The sequence below is a fragment of the Embiotoca jacksoni genome, unplaced genomic scaffold (genome assembly GCF_022577435.1).
Source record: "Embiotoca jacksoni isolate LCO1_2020_lvr unplaced genomic scaffold, fEmbJac1.0.p SCAF_29, whole genome shotgun sequence".
In the NCBI taxonomy this organism is placed as follows: domain Eukaryota; kingdom Metazoa; phylum Chordata; class Actinopteri; family Embiotocidae; genus Embiotoca; species Embiotoca jacksoni.
Window position 1 is genome coordinate 3,433,892 of NW_027185380.1, and position 23,391 is coordinate 3,457,282.

The window sequence follows — 23,391 nt, forward strand, 5'->3', positions numbered from 1 at the left end:
CAAAACTTTATTGTTCAAATAAAGTCGGTAAAAACAGAATATGAACAGCTGGAGTCACAGACTTTGGTTCACACAATGTGTAAAAGTAAAAGTATATATATATGCATGTAAAAGTCATGTAAAACATTTAAATGACGCCACATACAGTTTAATATTCCAAGTATTTGTCTGAGCTGTGAGGAAAGACGCGCTGCTCGCCGTCCACCAGCGAGTGTCAGCATTTCCCTAAACACAGCGTCTGTGGACTGATATTACTGTAAACATGCAGTTTAACACAGTTACACTTCATCTCACCACACTCACATCCTCTGTGAAGAGACATGAGCCATAAACCAACACCAGACCCTCAGAGAGCAGAGACTCATTGCGTCAAAAGAACCGGAGGACTGTCAGTCATCTTTTGCTTCTGTTCAGTGGACATGAATGTTTCTAAATGTTACATCAGAGATTTATACGAGTACACTGATGAGCTACAACAATAGTGAGGTCCGTTGGTTAATAAGTCCTGGTTCACTGCTCAGTGTTCCAATTCATCTTCCTAAAGGAACCTGATGTGGTTGAAGTCAGCGCTCGACTTCTTTCCCTGAAGATACTACGTCCCGCCCACCGATAGCTGTAACCTGACTGCACCTCAGGCCTGTCAATCAAACAGACACGCCCCCAAAAACAGGTCTTTTTGAATCTTCTTTTCTAATGAATGAGGGATTATTTTCAGATGGACCTCCAGAAAACTAATAAGAAGGAGTGACTTTAGCTAACAACACCGAGATAACTGATGGACACATTTTATTCACTTTGAATTTGATGAGAGAAGTTGAATGGGAGTCTATGGAGCCGGAGGCTTTTTGGAGCCGACCTCTAGTGGCACTCGCTGGTATTGCAGCTGAAGGCACTTCCGCATCGGAACCATTTTACAGACCCGAAGCTACGAACACTTTCATATCCAGTCTGTGTGATGGAGCAGTGGGAAACAATCAGCATCATGAGTAAGCACTACAAGTTCTGCTGCCTGATCAGAATCAGCACACGCTGGTAGACGGTCGTAGCTTTCATCTGCTCCGTGCACGTCATGGTGCTGTACTCCATTTGCGCTCTACAGGAGCAGTCTCAGAACCTTTTGATCGCCTGTCGCGTGGTGTGTCGGGAAAGTTAAAGAAGCAGAAATCAATAGCTTCATGTCAGCAATAGATAAAATACATATAACATTAAAAGGTCTTTATTATAAGGTGTGATGTGTTGCACTCCTCATGAATGTAACACTCTATATTGTCATTTCTGGTATTGTATGCATCATATGGGATTCTTGTGTGACTCCACTTCCTGCAGCTTCATGGGTGTTTGGACCGCTGAAAGTGGACCTTTTAATATGCGTTTTCTTTAATTAGGTCTTGCACGTCTGTCATGACACCAGTTTCTATTTACATGGACTCATGGTGCATTCATAAGCAACAGGGAAGTAGCAAAGTTCTGTCCTCTGAGTGGGAGGAATCCCCTGAACGCCTGTTGAACTGAGAAGTTCCAGCCAGGAAAGCCGGATGTTTTTGAGAGCCCAGAGAAGAAGAAGGTGTGACGTCACTCGACGTGGCAACGTTTGTGTGAAAGGTAGAGATATCCTTTGGCAAGCTCAAAAACAAGTCACTTCATGGTTAATTCAGGTGGTACTAATTAGAGCAGGGTGTCGTGCCGTTAAACAAGACTAATAACTAGACTGACGGACGACGACGGTAACAGCCCTCCCGCACGGACGCTACTTTGCTGCCGTTAGTTCGCTGTTTAAACGATATCTGCTAAAAACGACACGTAGAAATGAAGTGTAGAAATAATAATGACTCCATTTGGTCCCTGTCATGGAGGTTGTTTGTCACTTTTCTATATTCACACAGCAGATAGAGCAGATATCCATGAGGCCGCCGTGTTGCCTCTTTGTTGTTGTCATGGGAACGCTCTCAACTGGGATTACCGAAGTTACCAAGTCTGAGCTTTCCCACTTCCCAGCTCCCTGAACGCACCATCATTAGTGTTTGGACTTCCACAAAAACAGTTGAATGATGACTTCCACTGGAAGCAAAGACTTTCATCCTGAAACTACTGCCTGCTTCACTCCTGCTGCAACTGCTCGTCAGTCCATCCTGCTGCTGCCGACATTTACGTTCTTCAAGGAGGTGTCGTAGATGACTGGCTTCACTCCGCTGTCCTCCTCACTGACCAAGAACAAACAACAACAGCCGATCACATTTCAGTCGCTACTTTTTCGCCACCACAGTGGGGTCGGCGCTTTGAACACGGATGTCAGTCACTGAGCATAGATTCACTGTTGGTCAGACAAATGCAGAGTCACTGAGTGCAGTTACATGAATCCTTTGTAAATATTCCCCGCATCTCCGTGGAGTCGTCACTGGTTCCACAGGCACTAACGAATCAGCAGACGTAGTTCTGGACTTTGAATATTTAATAACAGCTGAGTCAGACCTGAGGTTGGATCCCTCCACGTCCTCGATGGTGTCAGGCAGAGGCTTGTCGACTGTCTCGGGCAGCAGTAGTGTGAGGGCGGAGCCTAGCAGGGGACAGAGACCGCACAGAACCATGGGAGCCTGTGGACTGATGGCCCTCAGCAGATACATCATGGGAGCCAGGACTCCCCCGAACCGAGCACACATGGAGCCCATCCCGATCCCATTTTGTCTGAAAATGAAGAGAGATGAGTAGAAAAAGGCCACAGTGACCCGGGACCTGTGTGTGGAAGTGTTATCTGGATAATGACATCTAATCCTTCTCATTTACTGTGCTGCTTAAAGAATTTCAACACAAATAAAACATCTCATTTGATATGCTACAAAATATCATGAATAAATAAACAAATAGATAGTTAATACATTTTGATGAGCAGAGGTACGTTTTTAAAAAGGTTTAATCAATGCCAGAAGGAGTCCTTGGACGGCTGGATGCAGTCAGAAGCTCTACACCGTGTTCTGGGTCTGATGCGGCCACCGGAGCGGATCGCTGCCGTTCGGGACGCTGCTCGTGACTCCACCGTCAGGCCATCCAACCAGCTCCACCAGTTTACCAGCTGGGTTCTGCTGGTCAGTCCAAACAGCCACCTGGCCAATCAGCTGGACCAGCAGACACCAGCTCGGCCCAGCTGGGTGACCGGCAATACCAAGCTGGCCAATTCCGCTGACAGACCAGCAACACCAGCTCGACCAGTCCGGTGACCCAACCAGACCAGCAACACCAGCTAAAACCAGAAACCATCTCAGGCTGGTTTTAGCTGCACAAACCAGACAAAAAAAAAAGAAACAATTCAACCAAGTAGACGACTTTCCCATATTTTGTGCTATATTGCAGCGCAGTGCATTTCCTGATTGCTCCTGTCCACATTACAGTGTCCTTGGGCAAGATGCTGAACCCCACGTTACAGCTTGCATGGCGGGGTTGATGTGAGTGTGTGGGTCAGTAGTGGACAAAAATTGTAAAGTGCTTGTAGACCTCTAAGGTGAAAAGGCACGATAAAAGTGCACACAGTTTACCATTTGTTTTGTCAACAAAAACTACAACAAAATATATGAATTGATTAATTTTTCACAGAAAAAACAACTAAAACATAAAGTAGTATTTCAATACGAGACTTTTTGTCAATAAAAAGTGACTGAACAAAAATGTTCAAGACAGACAAATGGACAAACGAACTGATCACTGTTTTAATGCCAAGTATTCTTCAGTGACCCGCAGCAACTGTGGAATCACATCCTGAGAAGTAAGAGTTTCCTCAGCAAAGACAAATATCTTCTGTTCAGATGTAGATTTAGCTGCTAAACCTGTTGTATTGATGTGGATATGAAGAAGTTCACATTCAGTAAAGATCATGTGTCTGTTAGTAAGTTTGTCCGATGTTACAGTTCTTGGAAAAAAAATATTTGTGAACTTAACTCATGAAAATGTCAGTAAGAATCTGTCAAGAAACACCAACAGAACAGCTCAGAAAGCTACGAGCATGCAGGCAGCACCCAGACATTTATTAAAAGGTAATCAACCCTGTGATATAAATATACTGTAACGTTACATGTCACATGTTACAGTCAACCTGAGTCATCAAGACATACACTAAAGAAACATCAGTTACTAATGATTCAGCATCTCTTCTCAAGCGGGTACGTGTCTTTTTTTGTGTAATGACAAAATCAAGCCAGAAACAGGTTGCCAACGTGTTATCTGGCTGACTGCCCAATCAAATGGCTTTTTTGGCATCATATTTCATTTACAACACAATCACAGCTGACCGGTTTTCAAAATGAACTCCAAACACAGTCATAATACCATGAAAATCCAATATCCTGCTACAAAGTCAATCATCACCAGCAAGAACAGGTTTGGTTTTTATCAAAGCTGGCACAGGAAGGTTTTGTTTGGTAATCTGTTTGGGAGAGGAGCACTCACCTGATAACGGTGGGGAACACTTCAGCTGAGTAGACGTAAATAATGGAGAGGGAAGCTGTGATGCCGAACTTTCCAATCATGGCCAGGACTGTTTTGATGATGTACAAATCTATAAGAAAGATCACAGAAAGGTGAAGGAACAGGTTTTGAGAAAACCTGAAAGCATTGAACATGAAAACCAGCCATGGATATTTTACATTACAGACATAGAGCAAAGATCTGCCACCGTTTTACAGCAGCAGTTACAGTTCATTTCACATTTTGTACAAAAAAGTGTAAAATGTAAATAAAAACAGAATGTGATGCTTTGCAAATCCCATAAACACATATCTAATTAAAAATAGACCAAAGAGAACATAGCAAATATTGAAACGGAGAAATGTTATTGTTTTATAAAAAAATGTATGCCTATTTTAAATTTAATGGCAGCAACATGTCTCCAAAAAGTTGGTCCAGGATAATGTTGACCACTGTGCTGCATCACCTCTTCTAACAGCACTGGAAACATCTAGGTTTAAGAGGGAACCTGTTTCTGGAGTTTTGAAAGTGAAATGTAGTCCCATTCTTGCCTGGTAGAGGATTTGAGCTGCTCAACAGTTCAGGGTCTCCTTTGTTGTATTGTTCATGTCCTGATGCTCCAGATGTTTTCAATGATTGACAGGTCTGGACTGCAGGAGGCCAGTTTATCAGCGGACTCTTCTACTACGGAGCCATGCTGTTGGAATACGTGCAGAATGTGGTTGGACGTTGTTCTGCTGAAATAAACAAGACCTTCCCTGAAAGAGACGTTGTCTGGATGGCAGCATATGTTGCTCCAAAACCTGAATATATCATTCAGCATTAATGCTTCCTTCCAGATGTTCAAGCTACCCATGCCATGTGCACTCCCTGTACCATCACAGATGCTGGCTTTAGAACTGAGCTGATAACAAGCTGGATGGTCCCTCTCCTCTTTAACCTGGAGGATGCAGCGTCCATGATTTCCAAACAGAATCTCAGATTGTGATCCATCAGACCTCAGGACAGTTTTCCACTTCACCTCAGTCCATCTTCAATGATCTCAGTCCAGAGAAGGCGGCGATGTTTCTGGATCATGTTTATATTTGGTTTCTTCTTTGGAGAGTTTTAACAGCATTTGTGGATGCAGCGATGAACTGTGTTCACAGATGATGGTTTTCACAAGTGTTCCTGAGCCCATGCAGTGATTTCCACTCCAGAATAGTGTGTTTTTAATGCAGTGCTGCCTGAGGGCCCGAAGATCACCACCATCCAATATGGGTTTCCAGCCTTGTCCCTTGTGTTCAGAGATTTCTCCAGATTCTCTGAATCTTTTAATGATATTATGAACCGTAGACGATGAAACCCACCAATTCTTAGATCTTATTCTGTTTCTATTTACATTTTACACATTTTTGGAAGCAGGGTTGTGTATGAGGATGTCTGCAGCCTGCAGTTGAGTTGTACATGTGTGTCCATACCGCTGGGGATGAAGATGGTCAACAGGCAGGCAGTTCCACCCACTGCTAGGAAAGCTAGCTGGGAGATCTTTCGGGAGTGGTTAAGGGTGAACAGGGTAATGGTGCGCGCAGGCATCTCTACCAGACCAAAGATCAACTGCGTCAGATAGATGTTCATTCCGAAGTCAGAAATGTTGAGGGACAGACCGTAGTACACGAGGACATTGACGAACCTGAAACGTACGCCGAAGAAAGACAGAGAAGATAGCATCATCATTGAGGAATGCTTAATTCCTTGTGCAACTTGGCTGTTATGACTGGCTGACTCTCACGTTCTACATAAAAACACTTGTTTTGATGGAGTATATTTTTGTTTGTGAAAAACTGAGACAATCTTGGTGCAAATGACACAAAAATGAAAACAAATGCATTGCTGTTTGCTGTGTCATTCTTGATGCAACCACAGGAGGACGCCAGACGAAGGAATTTTCAAATGCTACACACTGAGCCTTTACCAACCTTATACTATGATAAATGAACAGATCTTTCCTGTTTAATATTCAGTAACTATAAGTAACTATAACTATATTAAACAGCTGTATTTTTTTTTTTTGGTCTGTTCTTCTTTTTCTCTGGTTTTGAAAAACTCTTGATGTAAAAACTTTTCTTTTTAATAAGCCCATTTTCAAAGTTGTACTCACAAGCTAGTTCACTGTAAACTGTTTGCTGTGCAGTAAACATACAAAGTCATCACAAATCCATAAAACATCCATAAAAAAAAGAGCACATTGTGTCTTCATTAATTAACACTACATTGTTATGACTATACTGCTGCAATGAAACCACTTTTACAGACCCCAGAGCAGCCAAAGTTTGTATCACTAAACTAAAGTTTGTGGTACGTAGGGAAGCTTCAGGCTGCACAAGGACAAGAACACTTTGATAACAACCTCTGAATATCAATGAATAATATAGAATCCCCAACACGGCTGACTCCTCTTCAGTGTCTATAAAAATCAAACAGCCCTCTTTGACTGTTTTACTATTTTATAACATCACGTCACTGTAGTTTCAAATCCTGAGCAGAAAGTATCAAAGTTCTTCAGTCAGCATTACATCAGCTTTTTGGTTTAAACACAATCATCATCATCATCATCATCATCATCATCATCATCATCATCATCATCATCATCATCATCATCACTGCCGTATCTCAGGCATCCTGATATACTTAAATCCAGTGTCGGAAGAAGTATTGACTGGTAGCGGTGCCCCACAGCACACACATTTACTTGTGGCTGTGACTTCTGTTTTTAGTGTTTTACAATGACAAACCCAAACAGCAGAACTTCTCTGGCTCCTCTATAAAACTGAACAATTCAAGTCCAACATTCCTGACAGTCTGTGCCCTCCCGTTTCCATTTCACTCTTTGTGGCCAAGCGTTTTAAAAAAAACTCAACATGTTTACGATAATCCATTGAAAATGGCCATAAACCAGACAGGAGGTTTTAATACACCTTCACAAAAACAGAGAGAAAAAGAAATGAGAGAAATCCTCTGAGCGCCACTATGATAAATGTAACACTCTGAGGGGTAATTTTACATAATGAGCACTCACGTATGTTTTTCTGCTAATACTTATAATGGGGTGTTTCTCCAGTGTTTCTCCAGTCAATTATTCTTCCAACACTGGATGTTACCATGGAGATGTGTTCTGTGCAGCGGTTCCGGACCAGGACAACCGCCAGGCCTGATTAATCAGTTATTAATAACCCTAACCCACGCAGTCAGCAGTCACTCCAATCAGAAACCAATCTCGTAAAGATTTATCATGACTTAATGTTAGGCTATTTGAGCCTCCATCAAAATAAGTTTATATTTATAAAGACTGCTGTTCATATTGTTGTTTGAGGTTTGATGAATATTTTGTTGCAGTTGTTGAGATGATTAAAAACGACAGATGAAGTCAGAAGGTTCTTTAAATAACTTTACTGATGAAGACAATAAATAAAGTACATGGAAACGTGTGTTGTAAAGAGAAGTTCAAAATAAAATACATAAAAATGATAGAAAAGGAGTTCTGCTAATACTCACCAGAGATAAAAGACAATCAGAGACTGCTTCCTCATTTTGGGGGTTCGAACGAGGTCAAAGAACGAGTAATTTTTCTTCAACACAGTTTTCTCTTCAGTTTTATAGACCTGGTGGAACATGAGTGGGACAGTTAACAGTCAAGTTCTCCAAAAACAGTTACGCAAAGTAATAATGGCTGCTTCCGAGTGAGTATTTCATATTTATTTATCATTTGTTGTTTCCAACGTGTTTACAAGATATGCTCCAAGAAGTTAGCATGCTCAGCTAACGAGCTGACTGCGGCTGATTGTAACGCCCTGTCTCCCATCAGGCTCGGCACGAGGAGCAGAGCCGCTCCAGAGCTGTCTGTGCACTCAGCACCGATGTCAGCAGCATTCCTGCAACATTTTTAGGCCCATAAACCCCCCCAAAAACAATAAGAACAGTCTTTTGGGTTGATGTGGAAGTTATTTGGTGGAAGAGTACTTGGTTCTGATGTTGATTGTGGTGTTGGTTCTGATGTTGGTTCTGATGTTGATTGTGATGTTGGTTCTGATGTTGGTTCTGAACCTCCAGTTTGCAGCACGTGTTGTGTGAAACAATGTTCAGTTGAATCCAACTAGATTAAACCTGATAAACCTGATAGTTTATATAAATAGTGTTTTATGTAAATAATGAAAGTCTGATTTCTTGGATTGTAATAACAGCCCAGAACAGAAAGTACATGCAAACAACACGACGCTCTGTTGTGTGTAAGCTCGTTTTTTTTTTTTACATCATAACCTGTGTTTGAAACTGAAATAAAAACTACATTTCCAATAATGTACAAAATGTCTTCTGGATAAATATCTTACCAAAAAAACACGAGATCCTTGAACTGTATGTTTCAGTGTTAAATTCAGGGATACCTGTGAGCTGCCAGCACAGTAATTCAAGTTATTTCAGTACTGAGAGACAGACGACTGAAGATCAGTTCCTGTAAAGAAACCGATACCTCGAAGGCCACAGAGCTCATCCTTCACTAACAACATTAGTTTATTTGTTTAAAGATGAGAAGAAAGGTCTGGTTTCCTACTTTGAGCTGTAGGCTACAGACAAAGTTAATAAAGTTTGTTGTCTTTCAAAAAAACATTGATGTGGTGTTGTTGTTTATGATCAGGAGTCTGCACAGGATGTTTTATTGTGAAAATACACCAGATTCTTTATGGCGTTCCTCTGAACATCCTCAAATATAGACTGGAAGCATATTTCTATCTTCTGGGACGCTGATAAAAACGCAGCACAGCACATCTGGTGGAATCACAAGGCTTATGTGGAAAGGCAGTGATCAGCTGTGGTGGTCGTGTCGGAGCTGGAGGGCAACACAACCGGTTCCAGTACAACGCAGCCAGATGTCCGACGCGTGTCTATAAACGCAGACTTGTGGTGAAATCTGGAAAGTTCTGTTTCGGAGGGTGAACATCCTGAACTGGAGGACCAGGCTGCTTCTGAAGACAGTTCTCTGGTATTCAGATGAAGCGTTGCTGTGCTTTGTCTCTGGTGCATCACATTTGGTCGTGCAGTCACTGACTCGTTGTTATACTTTTTAAATTCTCTCTCTGGCCCGGTGATGGGGACAGGGGCATTTACTCTAGTTTAAATTCCTCCCCAGCGTCTCTCATGCAGTCCGAGGTGGTTCATTTGTGGATGTTGTTTTCAAGTGGACATTTCAAAAAACGAACCGAGCGCTTCAGGTTCAAAAATAGACGTTTTTGAAATCTTTACTTCAATGACAGCTGTGAACTTTTGACTGACCAAGGATATGATTAAAATTTTAGCTATTAAACAGCTACTGAATGGATCTTTTGTTGAGATGTTTTTGTCAATAAAAAAACAAAAACTTCAAGTTGTAATTTCTTCCTAATTCTTGGTATCACTCATGGACACGTGAGCAGCATGTTAATGCTGCCATTGGGGAGCTATTTTTAACACATGACACTGTTGAAGCATCTAATCTATGTATATTAATGCATATATAAAAACTGATCATATATTTTAGGCATTAAATATTGATCTGAAAAGTAGTAACTATAGCTGTCAGAAATATTTGGTGGAGCAGAAAGTAAGAAATATTTCTTTCAAATAAAGTGCAGTGGAAGTATAAAGTAGTATCACATGGTAAAACTGAAGTGAAGTACAAGTACCTCACTTGAATTCTACGACTACAGTACTTCAGTAAATGTACTGAGTTACTTCACAGTTATTTTTACTTTCATTTTGTGGTAACAGCAATATGTTTGCAGAATGTTTTGTTTTATGAGTCCAGGTTTTGGTCTGACGCCTCCCTGCTGGTTTTGTGTGAATGAAAAGAATCTAAACCTCGTCGATCATTTGCAGGTTTGTGTGACAGCGAGGCCGAACATGCAGCGACAGATGGGATGGTTTTCAACAGAAGCCTCCGTTTACCATGTGTGCCGCCACCAAGAGAACATTTCAGGACATTTTATGGAGTTCTCGTTTACAAGCCCGTCAAGAACATTAACATGTCAAACAGTTAAAAGGGGGTTTTCAAAAAATTCTAAGATCTGATATGAATTCATAATTAATTAATAATTAGCTATAGCAGATCAAATCTACAAGCCACATTTCATTTCAGACGGCTGACTTGCAGGCTCAAAATATAAATCAGCCTTTATCCACCCAGCTGTTCGAAAATGAGTTTGAGTCTCTGGTGATAAAGCTGCCTCCATTACTGTTAACTGGATTACTGTGCAGAGGCGGAACACTTGCAACAAAGGTGACGACAACCAACAGGGAATTAATAGCACTGGTTTTGAGTATAATGAGTGTTTGTTGTTATTGTTGACATTTTAAAGATTTTACTCATTAAATAAATCAACATATCTGTAAGATGATAAACAATGAAAGAAACACACCTGACACATGGGCAGGTCTTCAGTGAGCGGCTTCCCGTTCATCCGTGCTGCCTTCCGGATCAGTTCCCATGCTTCTTCTTTCCTGTCATTGGCCATCAACCAGCGAGCGGACTTTGGCAAAACCCTAAAAATGTCGGGACCATTTAATAATCAATAATAATAATAATAATGTGAAAATCTTACAGACACATGCACTTCCTCCAATGTGATTCATGGAGACACTTTGTTTGACAAACTGAGGTGTTCCATCATTAGGGCAGGAAATCATTTTATACCAAAACTGATAGCTCAACATTTGATACATGTTCCTGAATAATATTTTTTTCCATATTGATTTTATGAAATCCATTAAACACATTGCACATTATGGTACAAAACTTTAGTTTACATGCGATTTAGAAAGGTAGTTCAGGTTGTTTTATGTAGCTATAAATAACAGGTGTCCCCAAAACGCCTCGCATGCAAGTTATCACTAGACACTATAATTTACCAACGTTCCCTTAATGTCTCTCGCGGAAGCTATAATTTAAATCTCCTCTTTAGGCTTCAAATTCTCTGAGTAAATGTAAAGTTACCGCAGCAACTCAAACAGGTATGCAGAAATAAATTGTCCTCGTGGAAGATTTACTTACATTACCTACCCAGTTTCCAAAATTGGGATGCTGTGCAAAATGTGAATCAGAACAGAATGTGATGATTTGCAAATCATGTAAACTCATATTTAACAAAAATAGACCAAAGACAAAATATCAAATGTTGACATTTTATTGTTTTTTGAAAAACAGGTTTATTTTGAATTGGTGTTTCTGGATCATGTTTCTATCTATCTGGTTTTAACCTGCATTTGTGGACAAAGCGATGAACTGTGTTCACAGATGATGGTTTTCACAAGTGTTCCTGAGCCCATGCAGTGATTTCCACTCCAGAATTGTTTCTGTTTTTAATGCAGTGCTGCCTGAGGGCCCGAAGAGCTAGTCCATGCCATCCAATATCGGCTTCTTCCTTGAATAAAGAGATTTCTCCGGATTCTGTGAATATTTTAATGATATTATGGGCAATACGATGAAATCTCCAAATTCTTTGCAATTTTACATTGACGAACATTATTCTTAATTTTTGCACCATTTTCCCAAACAGTCTTTCACAGAGTGGTGAACCTCTCCCCATCGTCACTGCTGAGAGACTCTGCCTCTCTGTGATGCTCTCTGTATCCCAATCATGTTACTGACCTGTTAACCAGATTAGTTAACCTAATTAGTTGTGGGACGTTCATGCAGGTGTTTTTTTTTTTTTTTTTTTTTTTTTTTTAGCAATTCACAAGTTTTCCAGTCTTTTGTTGCCTCTGTCCCAACTGTGTTGCTGCCATCAAATTCAAAATGAGCATATATTTTCAGCTTTGATGCAGCTTTAAGTTTCAACTTTTGATATATTGTCTTTGTTCTATTTTCAATTAAATAAGGGTTTGCATGATTTGCAAATCATTACCTTTTATTTTTATTTACATTTAACTCAGCGTCCCAAATTTTTTTTGGAAACAGGGTCTTATGTTGAAACAAAGGGATTTTATCTAAGTGGACGTCCCGCTGAAATAGAGGGAACATTTGTTAAACGCTGTGTCTCACTGACGCTGAGGAGATTTACTGCTGTGTTAACAGACAAAAAATAGAGTTTTAAAAGGGAAACGTGTTAGCGTGGATGCAGCCAAGGTCTCGAAATCTGCTACCGAATGGCATTTTGTGATACTCGACAGTGTAATAAACGTATGAAAGTTTAATATGCAGCCCTAAACATCAGCTAATACTGGAACACCTAAATGGCCTGCAGCCAGTATTCATGTTACTAGTTCTATTTTGCAGTTAAAAATGAGTGTGATAAACGCAAGAGACAAACACTGATCTCAAGAGAGGTCAGCAAGTTTCACTGCAGTGCGACACTAAAAGTTTGAGAGGAATTTGGCATCAATCGTGCTTGACACTGGGCATTTGCTAGACTTTGTTTTTTACACAGAGGAGATGCATCTCCTTAATCACAGAACTGAACAAGTAAAAATGATATCAGTCTGTTGATGATTTGTTTAACAGTAGTGTCAGAGCCGGGTTTTTTCTGGAAAGAAATTAACTCTGTCTGTTTTTCTGGTCAGACTGCTGCTCGCTCACCAGATGTAGCAGATGAAGAGGAACCCAGGTGCTGATATAGCCAGCTGCAGCTTACGCCAGTCTCTAATGAGGTACGCAACTCCAGCCAGAAGAATGTAGCCAAAGCCAAAGAAGTAGTCGGTGATAATACCCGCCAGCATCCGCTGTTTGGATCCCGTCCATTCTGTGCCTGCGTGTCAGGGACATACGAATACACAGCAGAAGGTACACACAATGACAAACACATGAGTGGGTGGATTAAGGTGTCAAATCAACATATAATGCTGTTTTTAACCTGACATTTCATAATACTGCAAACAGTAGCATCTGTGTGATAACCAGCTCTGCTTGGTTGAAACAATTGTAGTCTCCAAGCTCAAGATTTTTCAAACTTGCTATAACTTGTGTGGAGCCACAGAGGTCACTGAATAAACATTTTAGTGCTTCTCTTGACAAAAATGACTAATATGTAAAACTGGTTTAGTGTCTCTTTAAGACCAGTTTATTTTAAGTTGACAGGGAACTGGGAATATTATCACACTTCTAAAATCTTAGAAATAGGTTTCCTTTCCAACCTCTAGTTGTGTCTACTAGTGCAGATAGTTGTTGTTTATTATGCGAAGTTTTTGTAATATAAGAATCAATTCAACTCTAATGTATGATCATATCATATTAAATCAATCTGCCAAGATTTTATTCATAACTTTAGTAAACTTTCCCTTTAAATCAAAAGAAATGATGGAATTTGACATAATTTCTTTAATTGCAAAAATGACACTAATAATGAAGATTATTAAATAAAATCCTTATAATGTTAATAAGACCTTGCAAAGAAGACAAATTGTTTGTCAGTTATCTGCCAGTTTTCTTTCTCTATTTATGTCATCATGGATTTTATGTTTCATTGCAGAGCTGAGCTCCAGGAGGCCACTGACCGAGGACAAAGGCGTTCATGATAACACCAGAGATGGATGTTCCAACCAGAAAGCGAAGGGCTGTGTAGACGTAGAAATTAGGAGCGAAAGCAGCAGCGACCCCAAAGACAGCCTGTATAGCGAGGTTGATGAGGATGATGATCCTGCGACCGTATCTGGAACAAGATAAAAGTTTCAGGACCTGATTATTGCATGCAAACTACAAGGTTGTTAAATGAGGTCTCCTGTTGCGTGTTAACGATGCGCAGCACCATGATGTGCTCGGAGCAGGTGGAAGGTACGACCCTCATAAGTACGTGTTATAAAATCAGTAGCTTTATTAAAATCAGCACCTGAGTTACGCACGTTTTTGTCGCACTGATTTCTGATTTCTCCGATGGCATGACCAGAGGTCAAACTCAGGAAGCCCACAGCAATGAAGCCCAGAGCCTGCAGAGGTGTTTTGAGTGACATTCACGTTTCTTAGGGGCGGGACGTTGCAGTCCAGAACCCAAAATGATGCTTCAGGTCAGGCACACAACCAGGTGGGTCTTCTTTGACATTTGCAGGATTAAGCACCATGAGTTCGTCTCACAGGGTCCGACTGTCGACACCGAGTTCTACTGTGATGTTCTGACCTGAACTGTGGCGTCATGGCACTTTGCTTTTCAAACACAGTACAGCTTACAGTGTGTTGAAAACCCACAAGTTTCTTGCCCCCAATAAGACAATTGTCTCTCCTCACCACCTCGACACCCCGGATTGAGTTCCCTACTCCTTCTTTCTGTTGCCCAAATAGTTTGTCACAAACTTTGATGTGCGCTCTCTGCTCAAGTTTCAGGTTAAACATCACAGATGCACCTGAACTACTGTTTACCAAAGCACGTGTAACTCGGGTGCTGATTTTCATCAGGTGACAAAACTTGGATTCTGTACTGACGAGGTTACAGCCTCTCTGGGCTCCGAGTATTCACGGTGCTGCGCCGCATCGTTCACGCGCAACAGGAGCAGTCTCAGAACTTATTGATCCTCCCTCTGAAGAATATAATCACTTCAATAGTGTTTGGGAGATGGATGAACAATTTTTAACTTACTTATCAGCTGAGCTTCCAAACACACCAGCTCCAACAAGGAGGCCAAACATGTAGATGGAAGAAGCCACATTGTTCATGCTGGCGTTATCACAAACCAAGTCCCACTGGAAGGGAAGAAGACAGGAAGTTAGATGGAACATTTGGTGAACCTGTCCGACGACTCTCTCAAACAGCTGAAGTACATCCTTAGATATTAAGTCCCTATTCATTCAGCTCTAGAGCTCATAAAAATAATCATATATCTCCATATATCTATATTTATCTATATATAAATGTAAAAAAATACCACTAAGGTCCTTCATATTATCCACAGCTGGAATATTACAAAGCCTGAGACAGCTTCCTGTAACTTCCTGTCTCGTAAATCAACTGCAGATCTCTTGCCTGCTGCCCAGTTTCTGTGCTCGCTGCCACATGTGACATGGCCTTGTCCAATCACATCATTTTGGTCATGTAAAAGCTCCTGCTGCCCAGCCCTCATGTAATGTGTTACAAAACCTGGCAGGGTATGTGGAGGAGGCCTAAAAAAAAAAAAACCTGCACTGCAGGAGTCCATCTGTGAACCGCCATCCTGTTCAACTGTGTCTCAGATGTCGCCAGAGCTCACTGTAAAAAACCTGCTAGGGCCCTCAACATACCGTAGTAGCCTGGAGTCCTCGTGTTGGACTCATTAGAAGAAATGTCAATATTTAGTCCATTCAAATCCTGACTTCAGAGTGTGTCAGAGAGGCTGCTGGTTTTCCACTCACCTCAGTTACAATGGTGTTTTGGAATACCTCTGTGCTGTACTCCCAGCCGTCCTGGCAATGCGCAGTTGGGTGTCCAGCACCAATAGAAGCCCCGCTGAGATTCAGCGGGACTCTGCAGGACAGCTTAGGCAGGCCCTCGGGGGAGGTCAGAAGGCTGAAGTTTGAAGAGCCCGGAGCGCCTGCTGAGGGCCACGTGGAGCGGCATAAATGAGGAGGGACGGCCCCGGTGAAGACGGAGACGAGCATGTGGAATGCCAGGAAGATCTGCGGTAGACAGATCCACACATACAGGATCTTCTGGAACTTCCCAAAGCCTCCGATAAGGCAGAGAATTTCATCAAAATTCATTTCTCTAGTTGTTTGTAACTGTAACTGCTTTGGTCTGATTCAGAAGGTCCAGAAGTGCTCCTAAAATTCAGCTGCCATGGATGCACCAGTGGATAAAGGAAGAGCCCAGCGTCAGTCAAATGTCTGTGATAGAAGGTGCAGCTAGTGTCTGCGCCAGGCTGATGATTAACAGGTGGAGAAGAAAGTGTCCTCACACAGATGTAGTCACACCTGTGTTGTGCTCCACGCTGAGAGCAACCTGAGTCTATCTGGAGTGAAGTGTGGAGCTGTCTGAGAGTGATCTAACCTCCGAGTGATGGGAGTGAACCAGAGCATGAGGGAGGTGTTTTCCTGTTGTGGGAGGAGTCGCTGTGTTGGTGGCTGAGCTGCTCTGCTTTTGTCTCCCCTCCCTACTCAAAAAGTTTCATAAGATTAAATTAGGTAACTGATTTTGACTTGGTTCCAAAAGTTTGTGGACACAAACAAACCTGCTTCAGTGAAATGTTAAAGCCTGCTACAGCAGCGGGAGAATTAAACCACCGCTGCATAAAAAAAAAAAAAAGACTTCGTAGGGCTGCTGTCTTTCTTTCTTGAATTTCAGCTGTCAAACTTCAATTGTTCAGTTGTTCGGGCTGTTCAATTGTTCCCAGGGAGACTGAAAGACAGGCACATTCTTAGTGCTGTTCAGTAATTCTTCTACTATTGGATGCCGTGTGGGTGGAGTGAGTGTCTGAGCCTGTGACACAGAAGAAGCAGATAGATAGCAGGGAGAGATGAAGGCTGCTCCGAGTACCCTGCACTCACTCCCCTCATCAATAGCTCCTAATCAGGTCCTGGCTGCTGCTGCTTGAAGCACAGTTCAAACACAGGGGTTATACTCACTGGACATCACTACCAGAACCATTCACAGAACTGGAGCGCAGCTCTCGGGGGGGTAATCTGAGAGGACGAGCATTCTTCCACGAGGCGTGGGGCTCCTGTGTTCACGTCTCTGTGCTAGTAGCAGTCAATGCATACAGTCTCATTCAGAGAGTTTAAACTGATAAAGCAAAAGCACAGCAGTAAAAGGGAGGGAGCTGAAGACTAGTTTCATTAAAACAGTCAAGTCGGGACAAGTCGCAACTCAAGACCGGCTCTACAATGCAACACGGGAAATATAGAGTGAGTACAGCATGTTTCAAATCAAGAGTCCCCTGAGACCAGTCGGGTCGACGTCATCGGCCCTCATTGAAATACAGTCAAACTTGCTCTCGTCAAAAACAAACAGGAATAATGGGTTGAAAACAACTTTGAATTCATTTTCAAACCCATTAAAAGGTGTCTCCCAGTTCCATTCATCACTCGGGCCACTGTCTGTGTCACCTGCCTCCGCTCTTTAAAATTGCAGCACCATCACAATTCTTGTGGTTACATCAAACAAATCAAAGCAGCCAAAAGAAGAAAGAAGTTCCAGTTGTCCAATTGACGAGAGTGTTTAATCTACACGTAAATTCAAAATGCTTTTCATGTAGATCCAGATTGCCTCCTCAACCCTGACATTTCACTTCCTCAAGGCCCCGAAACTGTAGAAGGGGAAAGTTATATGTTAACAACCCCACTGCTCTCCCAATACATCCATTTACATTCCTGAGTCCTGAAAAGGGATGCCTGGATTCTTCGTGTTTTTTTAATGCGCACATGGAAAACAAAAAACAATCAGGGACAGGGACGTTTTTCCTGGAAACTCTGCAACAACTTCCTTAAAATCTGAAGAGACTCTTTCATGAGAACTGGGGTGTAAAACTAGAGGTTGACATACATGAATGCATTCTGCTTGATCTCTGTCTGGCTGTGTTGTGAGGGCAATCTGTCTATTGGAAATTGTAACGCCGAGCTAGAGAGGTTGAAATCCACAGCTTTAATCTCAAAATGCCTCTCAGACGAGCAACAGCTTCACGATCTATAAAACTAACTTAGATCACAATGTTTTTTCAGGTTCATGATGGAATTGCTTGACATTAAGAAACCTTGTCTGCACTGTACAAGCTCGGGACGTCTGATAGATTTATAGGGTCGGTCAGAAAAATATCAATACATTTGGAAACATCTCCAAAAAGCATGTGGTCATTTCATAAATCACACTGGCCATAATTCATACTACAAGTTTAAGGAGCAGTGTGCTTGAAACCAACTGAACACCCCCCCACCCCTCCACCCGGCCCACCCAAGAAGGAGAATCTACGGTTAAGATGAAACATGAAAGTCCCTCTCTAAATCCGGTGGAAGGTTAATCCCTCCTGGGTTTCTATAGCAATATGACAGAGCCACTTGGCGTGCTCCATGGGAGACGACCTGCTCCCTGTGTAGATATCAAGGGCTTATCTAAAGAAAACAGCGACTCTTCGTTTGAGGCGATTAAACACTGATAAAACCATAACTATGAATGTTATATTTCATTATTTCATTTCTGCCACTAGATCAGCTAAATCCTCCACACTGAACCACTAAGGAACTCAAATGCTGCATGTTGTCGATGCTGTCAACCAAGCGTCCTTTGTTTCAGGGTTGGGACTCATTATACTCTACGTACTGTTGGACCTCAGGTTACTCTGCTAACTGTCACACAAGTACTGAAGGTAATCCGAATGTCTGAATCCAATTTCATGGCCATCCATCCAATAGTTGATGACATTTCATTCAAAACCGCAAATTTCTGCCTCATGGCTTTACAGTGGGACTTTCTGTGCAAAGACATATCCATCTCATAGGTGTTGAAATATGTCCCACCAGTATCATATTTTGGTTTTGACCCGATGGTGCTGCCAATGGAAAAGTCAGGGATTGTATTCCATGAATGTTTAAGCCAAATTTCATAGACATTTATCCAACAGTCAATTCATTTCACTCAAAACTACCAGTGTCAGCCTCATAACGGCACTACACATAAAGCTGGGGAACCTCCAACGTGGTTGGGATTCATCCTCTGGAGACAATGAATGTCTGTTCAAAATGTCGTGCCTAACCATCTCATACATGTTGAGATATTTCCAACCATAGCACCACATGATAAGTCAACCATCAGCAAAGTGAGATGGACTCATCCTCTGGGTCCCATGAATGTCTGAGATACATTTCATGGTCACTCATCCAAAAATCAATACATTTCACCCAAAACTACCAGTGTCAGCCTCATGGTGGCAGTACAGGAAAAGCTGGGGGCTTTCAAAGGTTTTTAGGATTCATCTTCTGGGGACAATGAAAGTTTGTACAAAGACCAACCTATCTTGTAGATGTGGAGATATTTCCCACCAGGAGCACATTTTGACTTTAACATAATGGTGCTGCCACAAGAAAAGTCAATGATTGGACAAGTTATAAGGATTCATCCTCTGCAGACCATGAATGTCGGTAAAAAAAACCCAATCAATCTCATGGATAATGAGATATTTCCCACGAGCAGCACATGATACTTCCACAGGGAAAAGCAAGGTTCGGCAGAGACACGAGGATTCATCCTCTGGGGACCAGGAAAGATCTCATAGCAACACTTTTGTCTGGCAATCCAATTATCCGCCACGCCAACACTGTCATGCTGCTATCGTGACTAAAAGTTCAACACTGGTTGATCTATTCTTCCCAGATCTTTAAACTGTCTTACTGTTGGTAGGACAGTAGCCAGCAGCAGCACAATGAGGATAACTGTGTAAATAAGCGTCTTTTGTGAAGTCTTTCAATGTCAATTCTCAAGAGGACGTTGGCTTTTCAAGGATGAGGTGGAGCGTTAGCTCTGAGAAGGACCTCTTTACTCCGTGTAAATAATAAAGGAATGTGAACTCAAATACATGCGAGTCCACGTTATGTGGGGCCATGAAGCCTCAGCGCCCCATTAAACAAACAGCATACAGTGAATGTATTTACTGAGAAGAGCTCCAGTCATGAATTCAGGTTTTGTTCAACAATTCAACGATTAACTGGACATTATTTCTTGTAAAAAAAAAAGAAAAGAAGGTACTTTTGGTGGATTTTGTGTAGCAGCCTGTCACGGACAGATTTAACTCTTGGTTACACCAGATAGATGTGAGCTCGACTTGGAATAAACACGTGGGCAGAACTTGAAAGTCTTGAAGCTGCCCACCAGTTATAAAGACAAACATTCCCCCCTTCTGGATCAGTAAGGCGGGGAGAGGTGGTTTAGAGAGGAGACAGAGGGGTGCTTTGTCCCCGACTCCAACAGGTCAGCTCTCCCAATCTTTCTCCAGCCCACCCCTTCCTCTCCACCTCCCCTCAACCCCACCTTCCTGCTCCCTCGTCCCCCCGTGCGCTCACTCCTGGAGCTCACACAAGCCTTCACACTCAAGAGATGCTATCGCTCCTCTGCCATTCCCTGCTGCTCATCCTTGCTCAACAGGTAAGAGGAGCGTTATCAACTTCTATTCTCACTCTGCACACAGACTGTCTCTGATAGACAACACTCGATATACCTGATATGAACCGGGACAAATGCCAGCTGAGATGCTTGGATGCTCCAGTAGCAGGAGACTGACTTGGATTTAGAATCTGCCTTTCATCAGTGGGGTTTGAGGATGATTTGTATAGACTGGTTTTTTACTGTGCTTGAGGTTCAGTCTTTCAAAAGTACGAGCGAGAAAAAGAAGAGCACATTCTGACGTCTTTGTATTTGAAGCTCCCACGGACCCGTTTTCACACCATGAAATGAGCTCATTCAGTAAACCTGGCAGACAGGCTTCAGATTTTTGGCATAACCCTCCGTGACCCTTGGAAGCACTGAGTTCTGAAGGGAACTGGAGCTAAAGTGGCACCATGGACGGGTTTCATCATAGCAAAGACTTCAGAGCTCACATTTCAAAACTGTTTCCACTGCTTCCAGCTACAGTCTTCCCAATTTTAGAGATAAATCTTCACTGCTGTCAGCTGGGTGCTTCAAGAAGAGTTATTGTCAGGATGTTTTTTTTTTTTTTTTTTAAATGTTCCTTAATCATCATGTAGATTGTGAAAAATACGAGTTGAGAAACACTGGATTGACACGAGACATCACAGGTGTAATTGTACTGTAAATTACACCCGTGATGTGGTTAGATATGTCAGAGCAGCCAAAGTGACACGAAGAAAAGAACAAATACCCACACTGAGCACAAGACACAACCTTCATACTCGGGCTGAAATTCTCCAAATCCTGCTCGAAATGAAAGTCAGAAAATAGGAGTCAAACTGAGTAAAATTAAGTTGCAAAACTTTAATTTTAAGCATTTTAGTCTGATGATTAATCACTGCTCTGGGCCTTACAAACATTACTGAAAAAAAATACTTTAGCTAGACCACACTATGTTCGGACGATGTAATAAATGAAAGGGAAACAACGTGCCCTCGGTCCTTCTTCAGCGTTTGTGGTCCACGTGAACTAATGAGCTAGATTCATAGCTTAATCATTAAATACATAAAACAGATGTTTGATTTAATAGGGCTTTGCTAAGCTAGGCTAGATACCTTTTAGCAGGATTTCTCAACTGGCACTTCTTTTTTCTCCAATAAGATTCAGTCCGTTTTATTTATGAGGTAGAAAATTCTTTTTTTTTTTTAGGGTGTCAGAAAAGTTGAGTTTTCAAAAGTCAGGAAAACAGGAAAATGTGTCTAAATGACATTCCTGAGACTCAACTCTACTTTCTTTAGTGTTAATTAACAGATGTGACCATCCTACTGCGCTAAAATAAACTAGTGGTCGTTATACCTGTTAAACTTTAGCATGTTAGAATGTCATTGTGAGCGTGTCTTTACAGTTTACATCAAAACAAAGCAAATTACAGTCACTATTCAAAATGTTAGTGATTATAAAGGGTTTAGATCTGAATATAGTCTTTGTGGTAAAAGACTAAATGTAGATTATAACATTAATTCTGCTGCTTCGCATCTCTTCGCTGGGCAGGAACGTCTTCCGTCTGCATCTCGACGGGCTCCATCTATGTTGATGTGTTTTTATTCACACCACCTCTGGTCTTGCAATCAAATCAATGTGCACTGCTCTGAGCGACCACGCCAAGGCGGTTGGTCATCGTCGTGACGACATGTTTACGTTCAGGAATCAGTGTTGTGCAGCTATTAACAATTTCCAGGCCGGTTGATGGTCCTATCATCACTCAGCATGGAGCGCATCTGAACGCAGACGTGGTTTGAGGTTATGGGAACATTTGTCCTTCACTGCAGTCAGCTGATCGACACACTTGTGATCTGGTTGTGCTTTAAAATCCAATAACGCCAATCTTAATTCAAGTTATATCAAATAACTTTTCATAAAGTGTGTAATCAGAGCAATCAGCATGGAGTGGTGTTCGGGGTACACTGCCTAGTTTACATTTGTTTTACATATTTTTTTTAGTGTGGGCAAACATAATACAATTAAATAAGAAATACAATCCCATGTAAAGTTAATGAAGTAACTAAAGTAGTTACATTACTTATTACAACTTCAACAGGGGACCTGGTAATCTGTGACATCACATTTTAAAACTAACCGGTGGGAATGAGGAGACACAGACGCACATTCATTCTTAGTTTGGGTCTTAAGATGGGTTTTTGCTGATCAGGACTATCAGGACTCAGAGAGCAGAGCTTCTCGAACACTGTCCAGTTCTCCAAACTACTAAACTCTGCCACGTTTACAGGCATCTTTGCAAATTATTTTCATACAATTGATATTATTCATATATACAGATTGTAGAAATGATAGAAAATGCAGGTAATTCACAATTCATAAATCTTATATTGCCATTTCCTAGAAGGTCCACTGACATCAAGAAATGAGGAAATTCATTTCTCAAAGTGCCAGGTTATTTTTTTTCCACTCATAGCGGAAAAGCAAACAAAAGGAACTTCTCGCTGTCCTCTCTCTCTCGCGGCCCAAAAAATATTTGACACAAAATATTGACCTTGGCTGGCAGAAGGTACCAGAGTGAAGAACAAACTCTGTTTCCCATTAAGGTGTCTGCATGAAACTAACTTCCTCACACGTGGCAGGCTCTCGCCCTCCTACTCCAACATTTTCCGCAGGAGCTAAACCTGGAGGTTCGACAAGAGTCTGTCCATCAGAAAGAGAAAGAAAAAACAAATTAGTTCGTAACCAAGCGACTACCGAGCAGTGAGGTCACCCGTCGGTTTGTGAACGGCCGTGATCAAGCCTCCAGTTCGGAATTTGACCGGCGACCTCTCGCTAGTTCGGAGGCGGTAGTGACCATATTTGGCCGTGCTGTCAATACTACGTCCCGCCCATCGATAGCTGTAACCTGACTGCACCACAGGCC

At 41.8% G+C, this 23,391-nt stretch overlaps 3 protein-coding genes across 4 annotated transcripts in view; 1 reads left to right on the forward strand and 2 right to left on the reverse strand.

The window, feature by feature from the left end:
- LOC138205593 (organic cation transporter protein) lies at nt 1-16,699 on the reverse strand. Of its 2 annotated transcripts, XM_069161668.1 has the most exons (10): nt 15,773-16,699; nt 15,024-15,127; nt 13,951-14,105; nt 13,037-13,205; nt 10,881-11,004; nt 7,987-8,093; nt 5,913-6,124; nt 4,435-4,543; nt 2,470-2,682; nt 1-2,201 (listed from the first exon to the last, which is right to left on the reverse strand). In XM_069161668.1, the coding sequence occupies exons 1-10, from the start codon at nt 16,118-16,120 to the stop codon at nt 2,120-2,122; spliced, it is 1,623 nt and encodes a 540-aa protein (XP_069017769.1). In that variant the 5' UTR covers nt 16,121-16,699; the 3' UTR covers nt 1-2,119. The 2 variants fall into 2 exon arrangements, with proteins under 2 accessions (XP_069017769.1, XP_069017768.1); XM_069161667.1 differs by having other exon boundaries at nt 2,109-2,682.
- The window catches only part of tube1 (tubulin, epsilon 1), a 23,058-nt gene continuing 15,680 nt past the window's right edge, over nt 16,014-23,391 (reverse strand). Inside the window, exon 13 of the mRNA XM_069161671.1 lies at nt 16,014-16,036. The gene's annotated coding sequence lies outside the window, so the exon portion shown is untranslated. The remainder of the gene's footprint in view (nt 16,037-23,391) is intronic.
- Nucleotides 20,422-23,391, forward strand: part of ccn6 (cellular communication network factor 6) — a 6,348-nt gene continuing 3,378 nt past the window's right edge. Inside the window, exon 1 of the mRNA XM_069161672.1 lies at nt 20,422-20,486. Coding sequence (XP_069017773.1) covers nt 20,439-20,486 — 48 coding nt within the window. The 5' untranslated portion in view covers nt 20,422-20,438. The remainder of the gene's footprint in view (nt 20,487-23,391) is intronic.

Bases quoted from the DNA above. Each gene is read 5' to 3' on its own strand.
- LOC138205593 (XM_069161667.1), bottom strand. From the start codon at position 16,120: ATGAATTTTGATGAAATTCTCTGCCTTATCGGAGGCTTTGGGAAGTTC. The intron at 11,005-13,036 runs GTGAGCGAGCAG...CGACATTTTTAG, and splicing joins CTCTTCATCTGCTACATCTG to GGTTTTGCCAAAGTCCGCTC. The intron at 8,094-10,880 runs GTGTGTTTCTTT...ATGTTCCACCAG, and splicing joins AAGACCTGCCCATGTGTCAG to GTCTATAAAACTGAAGAGAA.